General features: G+C 47.4%; 1 protein-coding gene across 9 annotated transcripts; it reads left to right on the top strand.

The window, feature by feature from the left end:
• Nucleotides 1-25: 25 nt before the first annotated feature.
• On the top strand, nucleotides 26-26,867 carry LRSAM1 (leucine rich repeat and sterile alpha motif containing 1). Of its 9 annotated transcripts, none has more exons than XM_063316348.1 (26): nucleotides 32-115; nucleotides 469-675; nucleotides 2,947-3,086; nucleotides 3,570-3,626; nucleotides 3,844-3,888; nucleotides 4,886-4,963; nucleotides 6,289-6,357; nucleotides 7,359-7,443; nucleotides 9,223-9,344; nucleotides 10,211-10,301; nucleotides 11,126-11,256; nucleotides 11,898-11,927; nucleotides 12,659-12,802; nucleotides 13,697-13,836; nucleotides 14,361-14,405; nucleotides 15,474-15,544; nucleotides 16,688-16,787; nucleotides 17,535-17,622; nucleotides 19,087-19,161; nucleotides 20,807-20,887; nucleotides 22,475-22,570; nucleotides 23,240-23,338; nucleotides 23,505-23,636; nucleotides 23,746-23,827; nucleotides 24,324-24,454; nucleotides 25,051-26,867. In XM_063316348.1, exons 3-26 carry the CDS (start codon nucleotides 2,997-2,999, stop codon nucleotides 25,174-25,176), a joined length of 2,208 nt encoding a protein of 735 aa, XP_063172418.1. In that variant the 5' UTR covers nucleotides 32-115; nucleotides 469-675; nucleotides 2,947-2,996; the 3' UTR covers nucleotides 25,177-26,867. The 9 variants fall into 9 exon arrangements, with proteins under 9 accessions (XP_063172420.1, XP_063172418.1, XP_063172415.1 ...); XM_063316345.1 differs by having other exon boundaries at nucleotides 431-675; XM_063316344.1 differs by having other exon boundaries at nucleotides 106-243; nucleotides 431-675.
• Nucleotides 26,868-27,599: the final 732 nt, after the last annotated feature.

Here is a 27,599-nt window from a genome sequence, read left to right as displayed (position 1 = left end):
CTCTCGCTCTCGCGAGAGCCCCGCCCCACTAAGGGCACCGCTGCCGGCTGAAGAAGCGAAAGCCTTCGGGGCGCCATTTCCCTTGCGGGCACGGGAAGGCGTTGGGCCGGAGGCGGTAAGCTGGGGGCGACGCCGCGGCTTCCCGCTTTGTGGGAGCGGGGACAGCCCGCACGGAGGGAGCGGGGGAAAGAAAGGCGAAGGGCCCTGACGCGAGCCGTTTTGTGTGACGGAGGAGCGGAGCCAGTAAGTACGGGCCGCGAGAAGGAACATTGGCGAGGTGGGCGGGGCTTGGCTTGGCTCGGTTCCCCTCAAGGCCTGGGCGTGGTTCCACGGGAGGGGGCGTGGCCGCTCCTCAGCTGTGCCCCCTCCTCCCCGTTTCTGGGCGTGGCTGAAGCGGCTGGTCTTGCATTTCCTGCATTTTTATATTTAGCCCCTTGGAGTTGATTTCTCCCTCTTCCCCATGAGCAGCGCCGTTGCTTTTGCTTCTGACACTCCCCTGAGCACCCTTTTCTGCCCCGACCCGGGCCCTCTCGCCAGCCTCCTTCCGCTGGTATGACAGGCAGAAATCCAGCTGCACCTGTTGAGTGTCTGCCTCGATCCCTGCTCTCAGAGTGACTTTTGCAACGCATTTCCCTGGAAATACATTCAGCTGGATGCCATGGGGCTTCCTGGCAGGTAAGGAGGGGGGGGAGGAGGCTGCAATTTAATTTTGGGGTAGAAAATTTGGGTTCCTTGCAAGAAAAGCCGCCTAAATTCACATACAAGTGAGATGGGGGGGCTCTAGGAATCGAATAAAATAAATAAATAGGGGAGCCTTTAGTAATGCCTGGTGTGGGGGGAGGACAGCTGTGTTAGTCTGTGTTAGCAAAAATCAGGGGGAGTCTTGTATCTCCTTTCCCAACTAATAATAATAATTTGTTAAATTTATATGTCACCCAACTCCCAACCACTCTGGGTAGTAATAAAACAAATTTTATTAAAGGCAGAAGCTTTTTTATGAATGTCTTTAATCGCCAAGGTCCAATCAATGTCATTGTTGCAACTGATTTTATTGTTTTTGGATCTCCCTTAAAGCCGCAGTTATAGTTACTATAGCATACCTTGTATTTCCAGCTGAGTTAAGTCTTTGCTCCTCTTTTAAGTATAAATATAAATGTGGGTCAGGAAGGAAGTGTTATTCAAATTGTACTGGAATGGCTGCTGAGAGTTTAGGAATCTAATTAATGGAAGTGCTGAAAGGGGTATTTCTCACAGAGATGGGGGTGAGAGAATGCCACGATGAGCTTTGATTTGGGGAAAACTTCTGAGCTATTAAAATATTTCTTTTTAAGTTGCCACAACCCTGTGCTTTTACTGTCTGTATCTGAAAGGAAGATAGCTTTATTTCCCCCCAAATAACTTCCCTTGAAAATTGTGAAGAATTTCAGATTCACCGAGAACCCCTTTATGGAAGCAGCTTGATTTTTTTTTTCTATGCGCTCTTTGAGGAGAGAAAATCATCTGAATGCCAAATGGAATTATCTTCCATCTGGATAAATGCAGTACTTGGGAAGTCTTGCCTTTTAATTTTGTTATTTTTTAACAATCCACCAATGCAGACATGAAAACTACACCATTAACAATTAATACATTAAAGTAATTGGGGGTTTCAAATAGTGGCTGTTAATCTTTTTGAAAGCTTTAGCTTTTTATTACAAGCATACACATACCGTATTTTCCCCATCTCTTTCCTCCCCTTTTTTCCAGAAATGCATTTCTATATAAAAATGATGATGCAAAGACAGATATGACTATGTGCATATATTCTTAGTGGGAAGCTGTCATGGCTTTTAGATTATTCTCCATCCCATCTTAAAATGAAAACCCACAGCTGAAATGTGTGTTCAAGGGGAAAGGTTTCTGGCTGTTTTTCTCCATCTGGGGAGGTATTTTTCAATGTGGGGGAGCCAGGGAGTTCCCCCCCAAATACACCCCCAGAGGGTGAGCAAGAGATAGGCTAGGATCTATCATAAATTTGGACTTCATCCATTTTATATCACTGCATAGATGATTGGGACAAAAATCTAACGATGCTCAGAGTGAAGCTGGTTCACAAAGAGTTATGGATGGTCTAACAGATGGTTTCTGCCTAAAGGCAGCTTTTACAGTAGCCATTCCATTAAAACTGCGCCTGTTGGTCTTCTGTCTGTCAGACTGCTGTTCAAGATGCATAGCAGGGAGCCCGGTGTGTTCATTTTTAGCATAGTAGGGGCATGCAGGAAAACAATCTTACTTAAACCTGTTGGTGAACCAGGTCATGGTGACTCGTTGCAAAAAAATGATTGATTGATTATGTGCTATCAAGCCAGTGTTGTCTCTTAGTGATCTCATAAATAGATTTTTTTTCCATGACGAACTGTCCCTAATTGATCTTTAGGGGTTGATAACTAAGCAGTGAGGCCATGTAAGAGTTTTTCTGGATTGTGCTTCACCTCCCATATTGCTTTGTTGATAAACAATGGCTGTCTCTAAATGTTGGCTTATGTGCTTTTAATGGTATGGAGGTCTGGTAGAGGAAGAAGGACTGCATTTGGCTTAAGGAGGATAATTTAATGAGAGAATGCATACTTGGCATTCTGAAGAGGACACCCCTATTTAAATTATAAATCTTTATTTCTGTTCAGGATCAACCAGTCTTCACCCCCGATTACCTTCCAGAGGTTTTGTCCTATACCTCACCTTCCCTGATTGTTGATCTGATGGGGATTTGTGTCCACCAGCTACTGGTTTAAGTTTTAAGATTTTAAGATTTAAGCTGGTTAAGGACAGCTAATGTTAATGATAGGGCTGTCAAGCTGATGTTGTTCCTTTCACAGGGTGGGGTAGCCAACTGGGCAGAACCTGCTGGGCAGGCCGAGCTTCTGATGGATTTGGCTGGAATGTAACCCCGATCTTCCTGCTGCTCAGGTTCCGATCGCCATCCTGTCACACTGGCCTTTTCTGCTGACTTGGGATAAATGGAAACAGGAAGCAAGATGTTCCCATTCTTTAGGAAAAGGAAGGCTAGCAGCGAGGCCCGTAAACGTCTGGAATACCAAATGTGTCTGGTGAGCGTCAGGGAGACAAGCAGGTCCTGACTATCTGACCCCACCTCTCCTATCAGGAACCTGCTTGGGTCATAAGATCTGCAGGAGAGGCCCTTTAGAAGAAGCTTCTCAGACCTTGCTAGAAGAGGTCTTCTCTGGCCCCTCTCCCAGGAGGTGGGATACAGCCCTTGGGAACCACAGTGGGCCACTGCTCTCTAAGTTGGAAAATTTCCCCAACCTAGTGTTTGCAGGATGTCTTTGTCTTCCATCATTCCAAGCCTTTGGCCATGTAGAAGTTGATAGACCACCGCTTAAAAGACACCAAGGTGGAAAATGATCTGCTAAAGGAAACTAGACAGGAGTCACCACATTGCTCAATTCCACCTCCCTTCAAGCCAGCTTTTACTCTGGTTGGCGGGAGAAGCTGAGCTAAAAACTGATTTGGGAGACCAAAATGATCTCCCTGATTTGACAGCTGTAGCTCATCTGTCCATCTTCCAACAGGCGAAGGAAGCTGGAGCAGATGATATCCTTGACATCTCCAAGTGTGAACTTTCTGAGGTATGTTCTCTCAGTTCTGGTTCCCGGTGGGTGAGTTGTGAATCATAGGATTGAAGATTTGCAGTCAGACTTTGGAGCTATTAATGGTGGTCTTCCTTTCTCCAGATATATCCACCATCAGTTGTCTGAACTGGCCCAGAACATTTATTTGAGCGTTTCCTAGTTGTTCAGATTGCTTTTACCTCACCAGAAGTTGGCTTTTTCTTTTCCTTTGTAGCTTCCCTATGGAGCCTTTGCAACCTGCAAAGTGTTGCAGAAGAAGGTAAGAAACAAGTGGGATGAAACTTTAGCACTAGATCCAAGAAGCAGTGCCTGTCTACGCATCTGATAAGCCATTCTGAATGTCAGGAAAGCTGATGGTTTCTGTTCCAGAGAAGACAGCCCGGTTTTGGATATCAGGAGGAATTTCACTAACTACTCCTAGATGGGGGCAATAAAAAGTTCCCTTCAGGACCAGAAACGCATTCCTCAAACTCTCAAAATTGTGAGAAATTTGTTCAATATTTTGCCCACTCCTCCTGTCCCTTGCATTTAGATTCAGACCTCTCTTCCTTGATCCGATTCACTCCGTATCTCAAATGCTTCTTTTATTTGGACTTTCAGAGAACCCAGTTTAATTTCTCTCTCATTTTCATGTCAGCAAATAGTGCAGAACACAATTTAACTCAGCAAATTTCTGTTGGAAACAGCTTAAACCTAAATAATGTTTCACGGGCAAAAACTATTTCTTAATTGGTGTGTGGAGGGCAGTGGGAATGGCCTCGAAGGACAGGAGGAAGAGCCACTAAGAAGCTAACAGTCAGATATGAGGGTCTTGAGCCCAGCCCAATAAAGTAACTGGAGAAAACATCTCAGACGAGCCCTTCCCTAGTTCACAAAAAGATAAACCTAAATGGGGAAGCATGTTTAGGCTTGCAAGATTCTATCGTTGTTACAATAAAAGTAGCCCTGACTTACATGGCATTGGTTTCTAGCTCTGGTCTACCTTGTAGGGCTGACAATCTGTGTGTGCACATGCCTTTGAGCCAGTCTTGACTCTTGTTAAGCCGTATTCCATGGTTTATGGAATACGGATTGGGTTCACTCACTATGTAAATCTGTAAAACATGGTTTACAGGTCACAGCGGGGTTCAATCCAAACTTAAGCCCAAACTTACATTATGGCTTAACCCAGTGGGTGGACCAGATCATAGCGGGGCACCTCTGACCCACAATGCCATTGTCCTGTTGTAATACCTTCTCTGATGTTTCTCTTTCAGGTGCTGATTGCTCACACAAACTTTTTGACTTCTCTCATCCCCAAATCCTGCAGTCTCTCTAATCTTGTAACAGTAAAGGTGATTCCCAGTTCTTTTCCCTAATTGCTCTGGAGGCCTGTAGGTCCAGAATCAAAAGAAAAAGCAATGAAACTCAGTTTAGATCAGCCTTGGATTGTCCAGCTATGACAGGCTGCAACTGTTGAGAATTTCCAACCCATCAATCTAACTTTTCCCCTTTAAAATGCCCAGCTTAAGTGAATCTACGTCTCTCTTCTTCTGTCGCTGCAAAGCACACATGGCTTTCCTGGTGGTGTGTGGTCAGAGCCTTATCATGGTTCAATGACAGGTTTTTCAGGGTTGATTTAAAAAAATCAAGGGATGGTGCAGTGCCCCAAGATGGGTTCATGGCACGGAGACCAACCCATTTGATGAGTTTATGGCTCTGTATATTGTACAGCCCCAGAAAGGGGTTGATTCAATAGGCAGGTTACCTGCAGTGAGGAAGCCAACATCATTAAGCAGTTGCGTGCAGTATGTGTGCGTACTTTTAAAATGGCAGAAATCTCACAAGGTTGTTTTTGGTTATCTCGCCCTAACATCTTGCAAAGATCTGGCTGATGTTTACTGGAAGCAGTCAGAGATGTTATGAGCTTTTAGATGAAATGGCCTCAGTCTCTCTGATTATTTTATTAGATTGATTTATATCCCATCCCCTCCCAAGATTCCCTGTAGTTGACAAATGTAAAATACAGTAAAATCCCACAAAGCAACGGAATTGGTAGTCAAGTTGGTAAGAATAATGATGAAGTTCAACGGAAAGTAAAGCATCTATGCTTTCTGGCCAGTGCAGTGAGATAAATTGGTAAGAACCAGTTTGGTCTAGTGGTTAAAGTGCTGGGCTAGAAACCGGGAGGCTGTGAGTTCCAATCCCCCCTTAGGCATGAAAGCTGGCTGGGTGACCTTGGGCCAGTCCCCCTCTCAGCCCAACTCACCTTACAGGGTGGTTGTGGGGAAAACAGGAAGAGGAAGAAGTATTGGGTATGTTCGCCACCTTGAGTTATTTATAAAAATAATAAAAGCAGGACAGTAAATAAAATAAAATAAATAAAATCCCCACCAAAAATGGCAGCTCTGTGTCCCCGCTAATGTTCAAAAACTGGCTCGAAGATTATTTTAACCAATTTTCAGGAGGCAGTCTGGAGCTGCTGTCTGTAAGTGGGGTGGGCTTCTTCCATTCCTGGTCCCTGGACTACAGTCACAACACACTTGGTTGCTCACCATGGAGGCCAGGCAGAAGATAGCTGGAGATGAACCACCTTTCGAGAACCATCTATCACCTATCCCTGCAGTTGAGGGTCAACAGGGAATGGACTGTCATGGATTTCTCTATTCTTCCCTTCCAGGTTTTAGACCTGCATGACAACCAGCTGACCTCTCTCCCTGCTGATATTGGGCAGTTGATTTCTCTTCAGGTAAAGAGCTGCTGGATCCTCAGGAACGGGTTCAGAAATATTTATTCTTGGCAGTCATGCTTCAAGACCAACATGGTCCTTCCTGTCCCTTTCAGGATGGTTTCACATGTAACACAAAGTCGTTGACTTGGGTTTACAGAACCCTAGTGGTTGACTTGGCACATCACGCTAAGCTGTGATGTGGTTTGTCTGGCTCTGATTTATTTTTTTATGATATTTTCATTAAACGTTTTTGAGAAAGGAAGGAAAAAGAAAAGAAAAGATTGAAGTGTCGCCTCCCAAAAAAGAAATCACAAAGTGAATTAAAAGAGAATTTACAAGGATCATAGAATTAAATAGGACTAAATTTGTTAATTAAGAATGTTCAATATTTCATTAATTTCACATAAGCGAATATCTAATATTTTAAAAATGGTATTATTAAAATGCAGGTAATACATAAATAGCACAGTGTAAATCATACAGTAAGATTAAGAATTGCAGTAATTTCTCTCTGAACAGCAGAAGATTTATCTTTATTTTAAAAACCACTGAAAGGTAGAATATTACGGCTATGCTCAGCAAGCCCAAATTTTGGGTGTGGAACAAGCCTGTATGCAGAATTATAGTCCAAAAATGGTTTCCAAGCTGAATTGCATTCTGTGTCAGATTTACTTTGGAAATAGAAAGTTATTTTGGACATCAAGGCACACCCCCAAAACTTAATCAGCTATTCTTCTGCAGAAGGAGTTCCCCATTTTTCTGGCTCTGGTTTACCACATTGTGCAAGCCCAGCCATATAAACCACAGTTAGTGGCTTGGTCCATGTGTAAACCCTGCTCTAAAGTAATTGGGAGGGGGGTGGAATCTGGTTATTTACAGAGGTTTCAGATACCATTTTTTGCCTCTTAAAATCTCCCAGAAGTCAGGGGGGGAACACCCTAATTTTTAACAGCTATTTTAAGAGATGCAAGGTTTAATATGTGCATTTTGTTCCTTAAAGTTGTCTCTGTTCTTTGTAGGTTTTGAATGTAGAAAAGAATGTTTTGAAAGCTCTTCCAGATTCATTAGGTGATCTCGCTCAGCTTCAGACGCTGAATTTGAAAGGTACGGTGAAATGGTGTCTGTGCGTATCTGGAAAAGCAGATGGTTCTGATTTTTGGCCTGTGCCTTTGCCCGTGGTTTGAGGGGGAAAAAGGTGCAGGAAGCAAGCGATGGATTAAATTAAAAGCACTTTGCTCATAGTGTTTTGATTTTCAAGTTTGAAATTTTAGAAGAGGATATGGCAATCCTAAGTTTCACAGCAAAGGGATGTAATCGGTGGGCTTAGCTATAAACATCAACCATAATTTAGCATTGCAAGGATAAACTTGGCTTTGGAGTTTGCGTGAGTTTTCAAAATTGACTTCTCTTTGTGGCTTGAAATCAGACAAACCACAGTTAATTTGCTGCGGTGCAGCTGATAAAAAAATTGACAGTTTCAAAGCCATGCACTTTGTGGTTGGTTTCCATTAGCCATAATGAAGTTCAAATTGCACATTAGGGATCAACCAAGGCGAAGTGCAGTTAATCTAAAACAAAAGATTGAAGGAAATGCTAAAGGCCTCCAGAGGGCAGCTCAGTGTAACCAAACCGCTGAGGGCATGAACATCCAAAGCATTAACAGCCCTGCCAATTATGAGAAAATAAAATCAAAATATGCAGAGGCAATTCCATTCTTAGAGCCATTGAATGTGTACAAAATCGTAAGTGTGTGAGATGCAGGAACTCTTTATCTCAGGCGAGTGGAAAAGAAGAAAAATATTCCAGGTCTTGAAACGTGGTCAAGTGACATTATTAGATGGACAAAGAGCCTTGAATCTTGGAAAGGGAGCATCAGGTTGCAACACAAACTGTCCCAACACTTACTAAGAAGAAGCAAACAAAAGTTTCTATACTGTCCAGTTTCAGAACTAGAAATCTCCCCCACCCCACCAAGAGCCTGAATATTTTTTTATGACATACCAAGAACAAATCTTAAAAAAAATCAAGCCAAAATTAGAAATTCTCATTTCTCAGTAGCAAATTGAGATTTTTCTATTGCAGATGCTTGGTGTTCAATGATGCTCACTGCTGTGGTGCCAGTTGAGCAAGTTCCTGGTGAATTAAGCCCCAGGGCATTTGTTCTTAAGATGATGTGTTTAACTTCGTGCATGTCCAACCATCCTGGTTAAACAAAGGCTTGTGGTTATGGCAGAGACAGGCAAATGGCGTCCTTGCAGTGGCTGGGGCCTCTCTAGCCAGGATTCCTCAGATTGGTGGCACAGTTTCTCATTGTTTGGGGCGGGAAAGACATGGAAAACACTGTAAAAATAGGGTTAACATGGCTGAAAGCCCATGTTACTTTCCCAACTGCCTCCAATACGAAATCAAACAGCCTCACCCCTTTTGTGTCACCACCTTCCCCCAGGATGTCTGGGCTCCCCTGGCTGTGAAGCACAAAGCCCAGCTAAACAAATTCCCCATCGCTGGCTTAACAGGTGTTACACACCTGGAGATGGTGTTATTGTACCAAGTTTGAGCTTAATGCTGCAGCTGAGCCCTGCCGTTAATACCCAAGCAATGAAGACTCATGGAAGAGAGAAACAGAACCACCCCCTTATCCTTCAAGGCATATTGATGGATATGAGAGATAGATAGACAGACAGACAGACAGACAAGATATGAGCTGGTGATTATGGGGTGATGGAGAACCCACAACCTCAATCGATACTGTCCCTGTTTTATTCTCTCCTTTCAATGCTGCTCATCTGGTTCCACCTGCTGTTCTTTCAAGGTGCCATTGAGGACTTGCACCCCAGGACCCTATGAAGGATTTTACCCCCTGCTTTCTCTTTTTCCCTGCAGGAAATGCACTCAAGAAATTGCCCTCCTCCTTGGAGGGCCTGCGGAGTTTGCGAACGTTGGACATAAGTGAAAATTTGGTGCAGGAGTTGCCGCAGGCGCTGGCTCACATCCGGACCCTGGAGGTAGCGTGATAAATAAGGCATTTGGCTTTCAATCAGGGTATCGCTTAGGCTGCGTTTAGGTGCTGGTCTTCTGCTGGGGCAACGCTTTGCTTTTAGGAAGAAGCTAAGATACGTCTGGGTGCCTCTGTGTGGGCAGGACTGCACATCACGCAATCTGTAACATGGTTTGTTAATTTTTGGCTTGCTGTGTTGCCCCAACCAACTGGGGCAATCAAGCATGATTTATTCTTCATCCTTTATTGTAACCATTGCGCAAAGTTTCATTTATCTATTAGATTTTTATCCTGCTTTTTTAAAATATTTGGTCAACTCAAGGTGGTGGACATACCTAATGCTCCTTCCTCCTCCTATTTTCCCCACAACAACAACCCTGTGATGTGGGTCGGGCTGAGAGAAAGTGACTGGCCCCAAGTCACCCAGCTGGCTTTCATGCCTAAGGGAGGCCTAGAATATATATAATGTTTTTACTGTGCTGATTTTTTTTCCCTTCCTTTTCTTCCCCCTCTCTTTTGGTATTCTTTTTTTGTCTCTTCTGTGTTATGAAATTAAAAAGCCTCATCCTAAAAAAAAACACCTTGGTAAATCCTTAGGCAACCCCCTTTACTTTGAAAACGTGGTTTGGTGATTCACAGATCCTGACTTGTTTCAACCATGTTTTTGTCTGCTTGGCTTATTCCCAGCTTGTTTTTGTACTCTTCCCCAAATCTGGCAACTGGCCACAGAAAAGGTGGGAGAATAAAGCAGGAATTGGTTAAGTAATCTAGGATTGCTTTGTTTCCCTGCCAGACTGAGTTGCATCAGCAAGATTCAATCATGGCTTAGTGTTGGGTAAAGGCAGCTCGAGTATGTGTCTTTCTGTCTTGCAGACTCTGTCCCTGGATGCTTCAGCCATGGTTTACCCGCCAAATGAGATCTGCAGCACTGGCACAGAAGCCATCCAGAGGTTTCTCTGTGAAAGTGAGCAAGGGGAAAATCTCAGGCCATGCAGGGTGCTGGGTTATGCTTTAGGCCCACCGAGTCCAGTCTCATGGTCGGTAGGGGCCCACGAGACGATGCATTTGGAGAATCCATAAGGCCCATTCCCCGTGGCTCCCTAAGAACCAGCATTGTAGGCTAAGTAGCAAACAGTTACGAATAGCAGCTGCCGCCCTGGTCTTCCATGAGCCTCTCCACTTCTCTTTCATTTGCAAAAATGCCTGGAACAAACGCCCAGTTGTGCTGATCGCTGGGCGATGAGCTGTTGCCTTCTGTCGGTTGCAGTTCTCGCTCCTGATTTTTTTTTTTTTAATCGTTTGGCATAGCAGTTGGGTGTTCGTGCTGCTTTTTCTTGCTGGAAAATCCTTGTGAGGTCCAGCAGCCAGAGGTGTAGACTATTTAACCGTGACAAGTCACGTTGCCCAGGTGCACCACGAGGAGGCTAGCCTGCATTGCACTGAGCTGGGCTGAGAGGGAGGGACTGGCCCACGGTCACCCAGCCGGCTTTCATGCCTAAGGCGGGACTAGAACTCTCCTACTACGCCTGATTGGCTCTTGGGCTGAGGGAGAGTGACTGGCTCAAGGTCACCCAGCCAGCTTTCACGCCCAAGGCAGGACTAGAACTCTCAGACTCCTGGTTTCTAGCCCAGCACCTTCACCACTAGACCGAACTGGCTCACCTCGCTCCTCATAATGAGAACTCAGCAGCATCTTAGATCTGCTCGGTGTCATTATAACACCTGGTCCACACACATCACACAGACCCAGGTGACGTGGGATTCTGTGCTGTGCTGGTTTCCTTCCAGAAGTGGGAATCGAATACAACCCTCCCTCCCAGTATTTACTCCCTGTGTTGGAAAGCGACGGAGGAGAGATACCGGCGGACAGGGTCTGGAGGCCGGCCGGCAAATACATGGAAGATGAGGCCGAGTGGCAGGTGAGTTCTAACTTCTCCCAAGTACGTGGGGACCTCTTTTTAGGAGCCTTTTTGAAACTCACAGCAGCCAGTTTTGTGGGCAGGCCTACCTGTCATGTTTATACAGAACTTCCACTTTCAGGGGAAGTCTACCCCTGAAAATCAGCTGCTAGACAGAGCCACAAAGGGAAGCAACCGTTTCCTCTGAACTCTGTTCCCAGAGGAACAGTGGGGGGAAATGATAAAGGAATTATTACTACTACTACTACTACTATTATTATTATTATTATGGTTGGTCTCACGGTCAGCCAGATGTTTAGACGAGTTGGTGTTTTTGTCCACCTATCGAGTCCTTCCCAAGGACCTGGGGTAGGCAGATGTTGTTGTCAGTATCATTATTTATTAAGCTTGTAAGCTGCCCGACTGCCAATGACTCTGGGTAGCTCACAGCAATCCAAGGAATTACAATAGAAGATAAGCAATGCAAGCGTGACAGACCAGATGAAATGAAACGGTGGGTCTCTCCCCCCCCCCCCGCTAAAGGCCTGGGTGAACAGCCAAGTCTCCATGGCTCTTCTAAAGAACAGCGATCACATCATGTTTGTGTTCATGTCCCTGGCTAAAACCTGTCTTGGCTACTTCTCCTTTTACTTCCTTTGCAGAGCAAATTTCTAGACTATGAGAAGCGAAAGGTAAGGATCCCTATTACATCACGCCTTTTGATCATTGTGGGATTTGCCAGCCTGTTGCATTAATCTGCAGGTGGGTGAGGGTATAGGAATAAGCAGCAGCAACAGTAGAAAATGGGCCTGGGTTTGGCTCCCTGACCTAAAACAGCAGCGCGCTCTGCTTTTTTTTCTTGTTACGTGTTTAACCTTCCTTTCTTCGGCCAGAAAGTGGCGTAACTAGGGAGTGAGAGACAAGGTTCTCCTTATCCAAAGATTTGGACTGACTGACACCCTTCTGCCTGCAGTGAGGTTTTGAGTGTGCAAGACCTCTTCCGTGCCAAAAAGCAACAGCTCGCCACCTTTAGAACACTAAAGATCCATCCATCCATCATCTACCTATCTACCTGTACCTACCTACCTCTATCAATCAACCATCCATTCTATCTATCTTCTACCTAATACCCATATCTTCCTACGTACCTCTATCAATCATCCATTCTATCTATAATCTATCATCTGTTGATCTATCATCTATTTCTTACCTATCTATATCTATCATTGATCTATCGTCTGTCGTCTCTCGAAAGGCTAGTTTCCTTTGTGCAGGGCTCCCTTCTTATTTTGCTTAGAATCGCTTTCTGGCTTGCAAGGCCCCAGGTCAAGGTATGAGCACAGACTGTAGGCTCCTCCAACTGTGGTTTGAAAGAGCAAGGCCCCGTGCTGAACAGAGCAAGGCCAAGGGTGCTTGTTGACAGACTGCTCTGCTGGCCTGGCAGGAGCAGAAGATGCAAGAGAAGCTGGAATTTGAGCGTTGGCTGGACCTGGAGCAGAGAGAGCAAGTCCACCTGATGCATCAGAGTCATGTCCAGAAAGGGGAATTTCTGCAAAGCATGAAAGAGGTAAGGCACCTGGATTTCCAATTTCCCCCCACCCCCCCAGCTGCCTTCACACCCCATGCTTCACCAGATCCATGGAAGTCTAGCCGTTGAGTTCAGAAGACATCCTAGGCTTGATTGCGAGGAAGTGGAGAAGAAGTGGGAGGAATTCTAGACAGATGCACAGATGAGAGAAGAATTACCAGTTTATCTCCTAAAAGGCAGTTCAGTCCCGCTTGCAGAAAAAGCCTGGATGAAGGGATTCCGAATGTTCAAAGACTCTGTGCCTTAATGAACTCACTCATAAATTAGGGTTAGAAATTTGTGGCTTCCAAGACTCTGAACCTCTTTGTGTTAAACCTCCTGATGTGTGATTCTTGCCTTCTTGGTTGTGTCTGACATTTAGAGGTTTTGACACTGATTGGGGTGAATCCTGCTTGGTTCTTTTCTTTGCACGTGGCTTAAGCGTTGGGCATCACAGAGTTGTGTGCAGATGCATCAAAGGGGTTAATTCAGTGACAGGTTCAGAGTGTTGCCTGAATGCAGCCCATGTCGGTTTAAGATGGGGTCGGGGACCCATAAGGCAGTGTTTCTCAACCTTGGCAACTTTAAGCTGTGTGGACTTCAGCTCCAGAATTCCCCAGCCAGCACATGCACACAGGGATCATTTTCATGGGAAAACCTGCATTTTCCAGAACAAGAAGTTCAAGATGCCCTCCACCTCTACAACTCTCTGATCCCGTTTCTTACCTTTCTAAAATCTGCTGCTTCATTCAGCTGCCTAAGATGGCGCTGGCCCACATTTCAGGTTACCTCTCGTGTGCCTTTTTTTCAAGCTGGGCAAATTTGCCCTTCCCCAGTTGATTGCCTAGTTTAGGAGGAAGGCGGCTGTCCCACCCTGTTTCCCTCTGATCTCAGGAGCAGATGAAACTGGAGGAGGGCCTGACTCGCCATCAGCAACGCCTGGGGGAAGAACGCCTGAAGCTGCTGGAGCAGCTGAAGCAGATGGAGCAGGGGGTGGGCAGCAGGATCCAGAAGCTGCTGGAAGATAATCAAAGGTAAGAGGCCCAGGGAGCAGAACAGGGCCAGTTTTGCCCTGTCTGGGAATCAGCTGGCATGTGAAAATGTAAAACCAACTCAAGGCCCTGGCTGCTGCTGCAGCAGCAGATGGGAGGCGGGTACATCCAAGGTCCAGACCTACCTCACGAAAGGTGGGAGATGCTCCCAGTGGAGCCAATCAGCATAAGGGCTGGATGGGGCATCAGACCACCTCTGGTTTGGATCGTTCCTCCCACAGTGACCCTTGTAGCTGACCCTGCTTCTCTCCCTGCAGAATTGGCCCACGCCCATCATTTTTAAAAGCAAGCAGTAGCTATCACAAACGGTTAAAGCTGGAGAGAGGTTCACTAGTTCTTTTCTGCAGAAATTGTGCAGATGTGTTGGCAGGGTCGGGAAGAGGAGAACAGGGTTTTGCATGGGAGGAAAGAAGCTTTCAAGGGTTTGGTGCGGCAGCGCCAGAAAGTTTCCTGCATTTGATTGTATATTTTTGTTTGTTTGCTGGCTTTATTTATTTTTTTTCTAGGCAGAAACAGAACTCCGAGATCTTGAAATCCCTAGAGAACGACCGGTGAGCTTCTTGCTTTTCTTGGTTCGTGGGAGGTGAGGGCCGAAGGCTTTTTGGGGCGCAACCGCACAGCTAAAATATCCAGATCCATTTGGCGACGTATTTTGTTGTCCTTGAAGGCCCAGCGCCAAAGACCTGCTTCTGTAGGTGGGCTAAGGCCCATCTCTGCTGAAGGGTAACAGCGCCGTGTTGTTCTGAAACCTTCTGGAGCACCAAGCCATGAAGGACCCACTCAGACACTCACAGGGGCTGTGGAAAATGAGCATCAGAGCACCCTCTAAAGCCAGAAACCAGAAACCCTGGTTCACAAACCACAATAGCTGGTTCCAAATGAAGCAAGGTGTGGTGGATGAAAAGTGACCCAGGATCCCTGAACCCAGCCTTCAAGCTAGGAACCAAGACAATTGTTTCCTGTCCAGGCAGAACTCCCACAACTGAACAGGAGACCCCAGGCCCTTTTGGTGGGCAATGCTTTTCTCAGGAGCCACCCAATGTCAGCACCTGATCATTCGAGCATTCACACAATCACAGTCAGGAGGCTGGGATTCCTTTAACTGTTTTAATGAAGTGTAATGAACGGTACAGAAGGCAAGCTGCGAATAAAGATTTCCCGCTCAAATCTAACTTAAAACTACATTCCCTTAGCTAGTCCCCTTTCCCATGAAACCATGTCACCCCCCCTCCCATCCAGATGGTATTCCTGGCATATCTCAACCCCACGTCCTTGATGTTCTCCATAGCCATAATAAACCACTTCACATTCCACACCCCCTCCCATCTGGCAATATGGGAGAAGGAAACGATGGGAGATGCTCCGATAAGGGTTTCTGTGAAACCTTTGATCGGGGGGATCTGACACCCAAAAATGTTGTGGAAAAAGTCCCCCAAAGCTTTTCATTGGGTGGGGAGACCCCAAAATCATCCGGAGAGGGAGGAATCTGACCTTAGGCTGGGAACTGTAGCCCAGCTGAACCTCCCAGCATGGTGAGTAGGAAAGATGGGGGGAGATTCAGCTCCTGAGGAAAACTGAGGCAAAAAGGTGGGCAGCTGACACTCTCCCGTTGCTCCTAGGATCCGGATGGAGCAGTTGATGGCCATCACTCAGGAAGAGACGGAGCAGCTGCGCCGGAGGGAAGTGGCTGGTCAGTGTGGTGGTTGGTGGGGGTCTGATGCTGGGTGGGCTGCCATCCCATCTCCAGCTTGGCCTGTCATCCTCTTGGAGGGTTGAGGAACTCAGCCCATGCCAGGGAACCCAAGCTGGAGGTGTGCACTCTGCTTTTATTTTATTTATTTTTCATTTATTCACTTGGTATAGCCTCTGTGCGGCTTGCCACAATTTAAAACAAGAAAAACAATAAAAAATGTAGAGAGAAACAACCATACTCAAACCACTGTTAATAACTCTTGCGTTTTTATGGTATTGGATGTTTTGATACCTTGTGTTTAACTCGTAATCGCTATCAGCGGGTAAGTATAATCAATACGTCCGATTCAGTATGATCATTGAAGAGGCTCACCACTCCCATTAGAGACCCCACATCTTCAGGGTCTTTCTAAAGGCCAGAAGGGTTGGGGCCAATCTATGTTTTGGGGGGGCTGATGTTCCAAAGGGCGGGCACCACGGCAGAAAAGTCTCTCTTCAAATGACATTCTTTAGCAGACAGGGCCCTTAACATATGTCTCCTGCTGGATCTGATGGGATGGGTAGATTTATAGCCAATGCTGCCTGCCTTTCATTTTCAAGCAGTCTTTCCCAGTCCCAAATTCCTGGAATGTCTAGTCGGCTCAGTCAACAGCCAAAAAAGTTGCAGCCCATCAGATCCACCTTTCCTAAGTAGCCCTTTTTCTGTTGTTATTGCTGTCATTGCTATGGCGTTATCATCACCATAATTTTGATGCTGTTTTTCTGTTACAATAATTTATTCTTTTGCTGCTGCCACACCTGTCGTCATCGTTGTGGGTATAATAACCGGTCTGTTAACCTTTGTGCGTTGTGTTTTTCCTTCCACCCTGGCAACAAAGACCCTTCTCCTAGCTCTAAGTGACAAACCTCACCTTCCCTCTTCACCCCATCCCAAGGTGCTTGTGGACGGAGAAGCATTGCAATGGGATTAGGGCTGATCTGAAAGCCTCTTGGGTAGCTCCCTGATCGTTTTTTCCTGGAAACTTTGCCATCGTTCTAACATGGGCTAGGGCACGGTGTGTTTTAACAGGTGTGTGAAAATGCTGGCCATAGAGCCAAAAAAGTTGTTGACTCTGCTTGCTCCCTGGTTTCCCTCTCCCAGCGGCCATGAAACAGATGTTGTCTGAGACCTACAAGAACAAGCTTCTTCAGGGAGCCTATGAGTCACGCCGGCAGGACCTCGTCAACCAGACTTGCTCCAGGTACTAAAAAAGCATGGACTTTGTGTATATGTCTGCCAAGTAAAGGGGTGTGGGGGGAACAATTGCAGGCATCCATTTCCTTTTATCTTCACAACAGCACAGGAAGTTAGGCTAGGCAGAGGAAGAACGATTGGTCCGACCTTGCTTAGCATCAGGGCTGAGCGGCAATTTGAACCCGATTCCTTCTAATTTCACTCTGCTAGCCTCCCCTGTTAAGTCCAACCTTGGCCGGTTCTCCAGAACTTTGTGGGACCTGCTGGGTGAATGGGTTGGGAGCTTCCAGAGAAAGAAATGAGAGTTGAGTCCCTTCATGGAGGCCTGCTGCCACATGTGGTCCAGCTGGTGAAGCATCTCAGCAGTGCGACTCCTGCTCCTTGTGGGAGAACCCAACTTTATCAGGTTCATATGCCAGGCCAGCCACAGGAAGAGAGCATTGCCTACCTGGCCCATGAGTCCACTTGGCATCTTCCTCTGACCCACTCAGCCCTCTCTGAATTCTGAAGCCGAGTTAAACAAATAGTTAAAACAACTTTGGTAGTGTTGGCGTATGTTAATCCATAAATCCAGGATGATAGACCACACTAGCTGGGCTCCCCTAAGACCTGAGGCTCAAAGCAAGATGATCACACAACATCTTAGTGCAGTGGACATCCGAAATCCCCAGATAGGTGTCCTGTGACATCTCATGGTCAGTGCATTTCTCACTTGAGAGCCGGCTGGAGTCATCCAAGAACGCTTCTCTTGCAGCCTCGCCAAGATGGATGAGAAGTTCCAGCAGATCCTGGCTTGGCAGCAGCTGGATCAGAACAAAGCCATCAGCCAGATCCTGCAGGAGGTATTATTGCCTACAGGCAGCGTGGGGTAGTGATGGCAGGTTATCCACTCACGGGAAAGAGCAGATCCTTGGCCAGGAGAATGAACAAATATTGGAGGCCACCTTGTTGAGTGACCAAATGCTGACTTCTCTAGATCTGGTTCATCTACCTAAGAGAATGGCAAACCAACGCCCTTGGGATGCATTGGACTACAATCCCTATCAGCACGGCCAATGGTCAGAGATGATAGGGACTGTAGTCAAAGGCTGGAAAGCTAGTAGACTCCCGTAGTGGACTACAATGCCCATCACGGGCACACTGTCAGTTGCTCTTCAGACCTGAGACATTCCCAGCCCTGCCTAGAAGCTTCCTTCACAAATAAAGTGACCTTAATTGGAATTTATCTGAACTGCAGCTCGATTCAAGCTACACACTAAGAGCCCGAACTAAGCAAATTGGGTTTGGGGTTGTGCCGTCATGTAAACACAGCTTTGAATCTAGCCTCAGCCATAGAGACACCCCATAAGATTCTGGTAGATCCACTTAAAAACTGGTTCAGAAATGTCTTTGCAAATGCTTACAAGGCAAAGGCTGAAGATGATGCTTCTTCCCTTGATGTTTGTCTCCAAAAAGACTTGAAAACAATTTCTTTCTGGCCAAAGAGGGCAAAATATCACTTTTTGCCTCCCACCTGGTTTGGCCTTTCCTGGAAACTCGATCCTGGACCTTGGTCTCATCCCACAAAGCAATTGTTCTGCTCTTGTGGTTTAACAACCACAACCAGCCCAGGCTCCTGGAGGGTGTTGTTAACAGCCTTCCTGGATGATTGGGTGGACTTAACACTCTTGCCTTCTGCTTTTTTTTTAGCTCAGTCCTTTAGGGGTGTGGCGTGTAACCTGAATACTTCTGTACAATTAATGGATTTTCCAGGAAGGGGTTATACTATCCAATTCAACAAAAAGTTCACAAGCAGACTCCAGGAATCTTTAGACTAGCTAAATCAGAGTTCTGATCTGTATCTCGATCTGCATTGTTGATGAGGACCATCCTTTGCTTAAAGCAGTGTGTGCATCTTGCAGGTGTGCAGAATAGAGGTCCCAGATTCAGTCAGTCACACCTTTCAGTAAAAAGGGTGTCAGGCAACAGAGATGTGAAAGCTCCTTCTTTGTCTGTGAAATCTGGAGAGTTGCATCCACCTTGTAAACACAACAGTGGATTAAACAGACCATGGGCAGAACTGACACAAGTAGGGAGGAAGGACCTGTTGCTTAGTGGGTAGATCTTCCTTGCCCGCAGAAGGTTCCATCCCTGGAATGTTTTATTGAAAGAATATTTTTGCTTTCATGGGTGGGAAAGACTATTAGGAGTGAGAGAAGGGAGCCTGTTAGGAGGGAGGGCAGTAAAGCTGAGGTGGATAGACCGATGGTCTCAGGTAGTTTAAGGCAGCTTCAGATGTTCACAAGGACTTGATCCCCATCTTTTAGAGTGAGATGCAGAAGGCAGCCTTTGAAGCCCTTCAGGTGAAGCGAGACCTCATGCACTGCCAGATCAGAAACCAGGTGAGTGGAAAACTAAGACTTGGGGGATTGGGGGGGGGCGGGGCAGCATAGCTCATCCCTTCCTGACCAACCAGACTTCCTTCTCAAATCTGGCCTGGGAACCAATCACTGTGAGAAGAGGAGAACTTTGTTTCTGTGACGTGTCACATCTTTCTGTTCAGCTGGACCACCGTTTAGTATGCCTCCCCTCTGGAAGGCTTTGCTGCATTTCCACCCTTCAACGGTCCATAAAAACATCAGCTCCATGACTCTGGTTTCATTTGTCTGTCATCGTTGTTTTGTTTCTGTTGCTTGTCCAAGACCATTCTGACCAACACCGATGCACACCGCTTATGAATGCAGAAGCACTGCCGCAGGGAACGGTCACCAGAGACCTCAGAGGGTAGAGTTTGCAAGTTCTCCAACCCTGTCCCCTGACTCCACCTCTTATCCTTGTCTAGTGGGTTATCCAGGACTTTGGTTTTCTGACAGGTGGTGGTCAAGGGCATTCATGGATTCTCCTGTACTCTGGTGGCTTAGCTGTGCTTACAGGCTCTGGGTCATACAAAACCCTATCCCGAATCTTCCAAAAATGCTAGGGAAGCTCAGAGCTTACACCTTTTAACTTCACGTCTTTCAAAAGCAGGCTGGATGTCCAGGGCTTGTAGCTTTCATTTGCTGGCTCAAAAGCATTCCAGGTGCTTGAGACTGGCACATAGCCCTTTGTTGGCTATCCTCACTTCTAGGGTGATATACACAGAGGGCATCCTTTTTCTGCCATTATATTCTGCGTAGGGCAAGAGAGCAACGTAAGTCAGGTTTCTCCTTGTCCCTGGTCTGAATGGTAGGCACTTTATGAAGAGGGATTCCCTATTCCCAAGACAAGGTTTCCCACTGAGTATCATCTAAGTCTCCAACTACATTTCCAAGGAGACGGTGCAACCCATGATATTTACCCTTGCCTTCTTGTATATCCAGCCCCTGATCAAATTGCTGTCTCTGCTTACTACATGGAAAACAACTAGGAACTAGTCCCATAATTAGATCCTTTCCCTAAAAAGGCATTTATTCTAGGTATTACTGATAGTCCTCTACTTACGAACAGGTTACATTCCAAGAGGCTGTTCGTAAGTCCACTTTGTTCATAGCTCCAACTAAGTATAAAAAACAATATGCAATGGTGCTGCCAAGCATATGTATATGGCACGCCGTAAACTAACCTTTCCCGCCTTCCTGGACCTTCTAGGTTGGAGCTGTGGACGGGTTTGTATCAGCAACAGTTCATAACTCGAAAGTTCATAAGTAGAGGACTGCCTGTACTCAGCTATGTGTATAGGTCACCTTTGCCCCAGCTGGGATGCTGAGATACTGTTAGGTTGCAGGCCTCTGCTTACTCAATCTGATTTGAGATGACAGAGGTTGCATTCATGAGGCTGGAAACAGTCAGCCTAGGTGGTTGCAGGGTAGGTGCCTTCCCCGTCCAGCCCAGAGGCTGCTGTGAAGAACTCTGAGCAGTTACCCAAGTCTGTTTGGCTGAACGGGAGCTCTGCAGGAGGCAGAGAAGCCCCCCAGCACTTTGATCAGGGCTGAGCTGTAGCCTCCAAAAAGGCCAATGCGATTAGAAAAACCACAACCACCCCCTTCCCTTGTTTCGTCTTCTCCCTAGATTAAGTTAATAGAGAGAGAGTTACTGCAGCTCACCCAGCTGGAGTTAAAGAGGCAGCAGCTGGACACAGAGGCTCTGCAGGTATGTCGCCCCCCCACTTTCAGACCCCCCCCTTCCTGCTTGCCTCCTTCCTCTCCTCCTGTCTGACCTCTGGTTTAGCAACTTGGAGAAGGCTCGGTGTGGGGAGTCTCCCAGTTCTTTTAGCCCCCGTCCCCTTTCGCTCGATTGCCTCCTGCAAACGCTGCCGCAACTCTGAGATCTGGGGATCGGGTCAGGGTAGAGGTTTTGGAGGAGTGGGGGGAAGGCCCTGAAGGGAGCCCTCCCCTGTTGGAAATCACAATAGGGATTGTACACTGGCGGGCGGCAGGAATGGGGTGGAAGGGAATAGAAGCTTGCTGACCATTTCATATATTTTGCCCCTTTGATTTCTTCCTGGCTGGTTTTGCTTCGATGTGCTTAATCCGCTCCCCGCTCGACGAAATTACCACCATTCCAACAGACACATTCCATCCCTCCAGCTGCATGAATTCTGCACAGGAGGCAGAGCCGAGGCTGCATGTCTTTTGGAAAATAACTTTTTTTTTTAGGAGAAGGACCTATTCTTAGAGAGATAGAATGCGTGCAGGTGAAATTCTCAAGTCTCTGGATCCAGTAAAGAGGGAGGGAAGCGGGGTTGGGGTGGGGGCGATGCCACCTCGACCGAGCCAACAAAATCAGTGCAGTCAAGATTTAGGCAAATTTTATTTTGTTTCTAGATGCTGCTGGTTGGAATTTTGACACCTAGAATACATGCAGCCTTGGGCAAAACTCATTCATATCCATATCAGGCAGTTTAGGGTTCTCTCAATGTCTTGGGCGTAGAGTTTGTCCTAGATAGGAGTTGCTGCCTGTTCTCAAAATCAGAACTTTAAAAAAAAATACAATTGAGACTTTAGTGGTGGTGCTTACAGAACCCACCCTACCACTTACCTGAGCCAAATTTGTGGATTGAGGGTTGGTATTTTCAGTGCTTTTTTACTGGAACTTGGGGAATAAAATCCTCCAGAGTCTGATTTTCTTAATTTATGAAACAGCATTGTGATGTATTGGGTATCTGAACAGGAAAGAGGCTGACACTCCAGCTGCAAATCCACTTAAAACTTAGGTTTCCCCAACGTTTTTTGAAGTGCTGAAGCATTTGCTTCTGGCCAAAGTTGGTTTGAGGATGGGAGGCCCTTTCTATCATCAAAACTACCCTGGTTCCAGGTGCTTGGGGGCTTCAAGGCTTGAGACTGATGGGAGGATGAGTCCCACCAACATAATCTGCCCCCCCCCCGTTCCACAATGATGGGTTTCATTTTAGGTGTCTATGGGTTAATTATGGGGGGAAATGCAGGGGCAGATTTCGATTTAAATTGGAATTTAAGCAGAGTAGAATCTGTATCTTGAGACAATCGACAGCAGAGAATTCCACTCCTCTCTCGGGGCCAGGAAGCGTTTGGAGTCTTGCTGAATTTTAACTTCAGGTGGAAAGTGTGGGGTCTTTTCGGGAGTGGGGGGGTGGGGAGAAAGGAGAGGGTCAGGCCTCTTAATATAGCCAGTGTGAGTCTGTGCCTGCGAGGGAAGGGAATCCCTGCACGCGAGACCCTTCCAAAGCACATCCACCCACCCCACAATGCTGTGTTTCAGGAGGCAATTGTGGAGCAACGGCAAACTTTGGGCTACCTGCTGCAGCAGTTGCTGAAGGAGAAAAAACAGAGAGAAGAGGAGCTGCAAGCCATCTTGGTAAAGGGTCCGGGTGGGGGGCAGCTTGCCTGCGGGGCCGAGGGCTGCCTTAGCAGAACCTCAATCACCTTGGGGTGGTCCCATTGGTTACAGCTGAGAGCAGCGGCTCTGGGGATTTCTGGCAGAGAGGGGTCTTCCCTCCTGCTTCCTACTAGTCCAAAAGCAGCTCCCCCCCCCCATTTGGTGGCCCTGTTTAAAAAAAGAATGGGAAGGAGGCCCTCCATAGACTTTCTTTGAAGTCGAGAAGCATCCCTAAATGACATTGTCTTCTCCTCATGGGAGGGCTCACATTCTTGGGCTGAAGATAGTGGAAAAAAACAAGATAGGTCTTTTCAGTGTTACTGACCAGACCTAGCCTCATTTTCCTGCAGGCAAGGGGGCTGGAGGAGAAGATCTATAGCTCATGGGGGGGCTTCGTCTCAGGTTCGACACCAGGTGGCTGCAGAACTTCAGCTGCTCAGGGTCAGCTGGGCTAGGTTAGATGAAGCAAAGATTGGCCTTTGTTCAGGGCGTTTTCGACCCCCTGGGATAGCTGAGAGCAGCTTTCCCCATTTCCACATCTGCCTGACTCTCACCCAGTGACGCTGGGCAGGTTGCTAAGGATCCAGGGTTGCTTCTGGAGCCGACGAGCAGCTCTTGATGTTCTTTCTGTCTCACCCCCTTTTTCAGAGAGAGCTGGAGGCCAAGAGTGAGACTAAGCAGGAAAACTATTGGCTGATACAGTACCAACGGCTGCTAGATCAGAAGCCTCTCTCTCTCCGGTTGCAGGTGACTGGCCAACAGAAATTTTTTTCTGGTTCATCCATCATGACGTTCTTGTACCATCTCCTGGGTGTTCTGGTCGCTGCTGTGCTTTGTAGATTTCTTCAGCCTTGATTCCCCCCAGTGAAGCAGGCCAGCGGCTTGTCTCCTTCCTTCTCTTTTTGTATTGCAGGAAGGAGGTCTGGAGAGGCAGCTAGTAAAGCTGTTGACGGACCTCTCGGCTGAGCAGTACGTTCCAATCTTCGCCCATCATCGGATATCACTTGAAATGCTCAGCAACATGGTCCCCGGTGACTTAGCCAAGGTCAGAAACAAGGAATGGGCTATTTTAATGCTCCAAATTGCCTCCTTCCTCATGACCTTATTACTTGAAAGGTGGGGTAATTGTTCCAGCCACTCTTTCTGTTTTGCAGATAGGAATCACGGAATCCGGCTTGCAGCGTGCCATCATCCAGAAAGCCTGGGAGATTCAAGCTGTTGCAGAAACAATACCAGGTTACGTCCTTCTGATGTCACTTCTGCCCCCAGCTGGAGGCCCCAGGTTTTGGGAAGTCTTAATATGCCAGGGGTTGCCTTTCCACCCTCCACAATATGCTGTTCTTCACTTGAACACGAGGAGACTCCAGTTTTCTTGTTTGAACGAAGGGCTGAACTCAATTGGGAAGGTGGCAAGCCATCTCAGGGTAGTCTGCACTGAGTGGCAGGGAGAACTCAGTTAGGACATGGAGACTACCAAGCAATTTTAGGATTGTAGCCTAGATGGAGGATTAAAAACAAGCCCAGAAAGCTATCAAGGAACTTCTTAAGATGTCAAGAAAATGATACGGTGTTCATTGAGGGCACCAAGATTTGAGCTCAAGAAGAGAGTCAACTTTGCTTGGAATGTGCAAGCAATAAGTAGGCAAGACTGCTGCAGCCTTGAGGATCTTCTCTAGCTTCCCCCAACCCCATTTCCCTCCTTACTCTCTGCCTTCCTCCCAACTGGTTGCAGAACTCTTGAAATCAGCAGAAGTGGGACCTTCTGCTCCCGAGTCCAGGGATGAGTCCATCAGCCCCGAAGGCCCATCAGCTCCACCACCGGAAGAGCAGCACTGCGAGTGTGTAGTCTGCATGGAGCTAGAGGTAGGCCAGCTGGGCTTCCTTGGGGCGGGAGTGATGTACAACCGTGGCCATCCTTGTTTCTAACCCACCTGAACCCTCCTTGTTGTATCCCCGCAACCGCCTTAAGGGACAGGGTGGGTTGAAAGAGAGCACCAGCCCCCATATGCTCCCTGAATATCCCTAGAAGATGATCAGCTTAAAGCTTGCTCTCCCTGTCCAATAGCTTAAACACTGACCCACCTTGATCTCTGGGTGTGTCTGACCAAGGAATTCGAAGGGGTGGTGGGACACCACCTTTCTAGAACACAGGACCATGCAAAGTCCTGCTATCTCTGGAGTTCACAAGGTAGACTTTGGTTTCCTTGACCATGTTTTAATAAGCAGGCACCTCTTGTGCTCACTGGAAACCAAGCACTGCCTTTGATCTTGTCCCACTGTGGTTGGTTCAACACCAAGTGCCAGCTGAGGTTCACCGCCCAGCACCAAAACCCTTTCAAGATAGTTTCCCTAAAAACGAACGCTGGTTTGTCGCTGCCCCTTCTGCAGGCACGAAACCCACCGGTCCCTTTCAAGAGGGGAAGGTGTAGGGCCTGACCCCGGCTTCTGCTTCTCCCCAGGCGCAAGTGGTGTTCCTGAACTGCGGCCACGTCTGCTGTTGCCAGAGCTGCTCCGAGGCCCTGCACACCTGCCCGCTGTGCCGCAGAGAGATCGTGCAACGGATCCGGCTCTTCCACAGCGGCTAGCCTCCTTGAGGGTGGAAGGGGGCGGGTTTTTCCCCTAGGGAAACCTGGAATTTCAGCCCTCATCGTGTTGCTCTTTGTACACCTGTTTTTTTGTCATGGCCGTGCGCTCGGAAAGCATGTCTGTGGTTCCTGTACTCATCGCCAGTGATCAGCTACAGCCAGTGTGCACGCCAGACAATGGGCAGGAAGCGAGCCTGCACCACTCCTTTGCGCCAGTTGCAAATTTGAGAGTTTCCTTTTGCTTGCTGTTGTCTGCCATGTAGGAAAAGTGTTATTGGTTCAAAATGTCCAGGCAATCTGGAAGCAATTGCGCTGGGGGGGGGTGGGACCTGGAAGGAATTTAGTGCAGGGATGGTGGGGCAATCCTCCCAACAACTCTCAGTGGGGCAAAAAACGTCAGAGAACAAAAGCTGCCTTTGAACAGGGAATCTCAGCCTGGGCCACCATCTGCCCACTAGTCCTCTTTGAGTTTATTGGAATCTCCCTCCTGTCCTCTGATCTTCCTTTTCACATTGGGGAACTGAAAGGAAGAGCTATTAAATTTGGGGAGGGGGAGAAAATAGCTCTTCTCTCTTCCCAGAGCGGAGAAGTCTCACTGGCCAAAGATGGCGACCTGGCATGACCCCTCCCTGCAGCAAAAAATTGAACCCAGGGCATGAAAGTCGGGTGGGGAATTGGGGAACGGCGCCTGGCTGGGTGAAGGCTGTTCTGCTTGGCAGCATGTAGTTAATAGCTTGGTTAATTAGTCAGCAAGCAGACTTGGACTGACTGGGCAAGCCCTTCTGCAGAGAGGGGCAGGGGGCAGGAGCACCAGCAAGGTCAGGATCCTGCAAGGACTGGAAGCTTCACTCTCTACCTGCCACCTCCTGAAAATCTGCACTTTTCCGTGGACTGAGCCACTTCCCTTTGTTCTGGGACGCAGGGAAGCTCGGAAGAGCAGGGATTAGCCTTTGGGGTAGGGGAAAGGTTCTCTGCCCTCTCCATCTCTCAGGGGCTGCACCAGACAGGAGAGTCTAGACGTGGCCTTCCTGGCTGGGTGCGCTTTTGAATCTTTAGCCTTGAGGAGGATGGTGGTGGTGGTGTCCCCCTCCTCCCAGCTGGAAGGTGTCCTGGAGAGAAAAAAATTGTAGAGGCTGCCGGGTGAGAGGCTGAGTCAAGCCCCCTGGAGGGGGCTGAGCGACCTCCATCTCCCTTCCTTAGCACAGGCTACTGCATCAGTCTTCCAAGGGACAAGGTGGCAGAATTGCAGATGTGCCTCTGAGTCATGAGTGTTGAAGTACATGGATTCTGTCTTCACGAGGGAGGGGGGCATAGCTGCCCTCTCAGACCCGCCCTTCAAGTAAAGATCTATGTTCTGATGTGTTCTTTGCTGCAATCCTGATGTGCTCTAAGGGTCTGACCATCCTCTGCTCTTTTGCCCATATCCCCCGCGGAGAGCCTCTGGCCCTTGCTGTGCCAGGCAGAAGGCGGGAATTCCGGGGGAGGCAGCTCTGGAATGCCTGGGGTTCTGCGTAAAGCTGGGAACAAGAACAGTAACTTCAGCACCCGATGCACAGCCAGAACTCTTTCGGATGATCCCCCAGCAGTGCCCGGTGTCCTCCCTGCATGTTTGTGTCGTCCCTACGTTGGTCTGTTTGAAATGTAATGTTTCCTGTGTATGCAGCAGAGAAATAAAACAAGTTCAGAGCTTCGATTTGCGATGTCCCTTCGCTATACCAAAGATGGTCACATCCCAAACCCCGTTACTTCACAGTGAACAGAGCAGGACTCCAAAAAATTCTACCCCCATCCTTGGAAATCAGCAGAACAGAGTTAAGTGCATCTCCTCCAGGGCAGGTGAAAGTGTCTTTTGAGGACACAGAAGAAATAAAAAAAGCTTTGGACTTTATAAAATTGCCCCCTCCTGCAAACCTGGCCATGTTTGGAGCAGAGCACTCCATTGGAAGATCTGCCCCACACAGTTGACTTCCAGTCAGCTGGAAAGGGACACCTGGCTGAACTCAAATAAGATTGGAGAATTTACAGCCCGACGCATACTCCCACTGGCCTGACCAATGATGTGGGTTGGAAATTCCCGGAAGGTGACAGGTTGCTCACTCTGTGTTAAAAAAACACCCCATGAGTTGGCAGCATCTAAACCACAAAAGGGCCACGTAGGGCAAAATGGGTCCTGTGTTGACCTGCAAGCAAGCTTATACCCTTAATAGGAAGGAGAGAACATGAATGGGACAGGCAGAACGGCAGAAATATGAGCCCCTGGCTTATGTTTTCCCAAATGACCTCTCTACAGCTTATGAGATGCAGGAGACCAGGCTCCAGAGGAGATGCCTTCAGTCAAGGGAGTTGGCGCAGATACTTTCAAGGATCTGCAAAAACAAGACGGGAATGTAAAGTTCATAGAATGAGCTAATAATGAGGACGCT

This window comes from Candoia aspera, chromosome 16 (genome assembly GCF_035149785.1).
Source record: "Candoia aspera isolate rCanAsp1 chromosome 16, rCanAsp1.hap2, whole genome shotgun sequence".
NCBI classification, from domain to species: Eukaryota; Metazoa; Chordata; class Lepidosauria; order Squamata; family Boidae; genus Candoia; species Candoia aspera.
The sequence above is the reverse complement of the archived record's forward strand: the minus strand, read 5'-3'. Positions and strand labels throughout refer to the sequence as shown.

Coding starts and splice junctions, on each gene's coding strand:
- LRSAM1 (XM_063316350.1), top strand. CDS start 2,997: ATGGAAACAGGAAGCAAGATGTTCCCATTCTTTAGGAAAAGGAAGGCT. Junction 10,302..11,125: donor CCAGAGGTTTCTCTGTGAAA/GTGAGCAAGGGG, acceptor GTTTCCTTCCAG/AAGTGGGAATCGAATACAAC. Junction 13,837..14,360: donor CTGCTGGAAGATAATCAAAG/GTAAGAGGCCCA, acceptor TTTTTTTTCTAG/GCAGAAACAGAACTCCGAGA.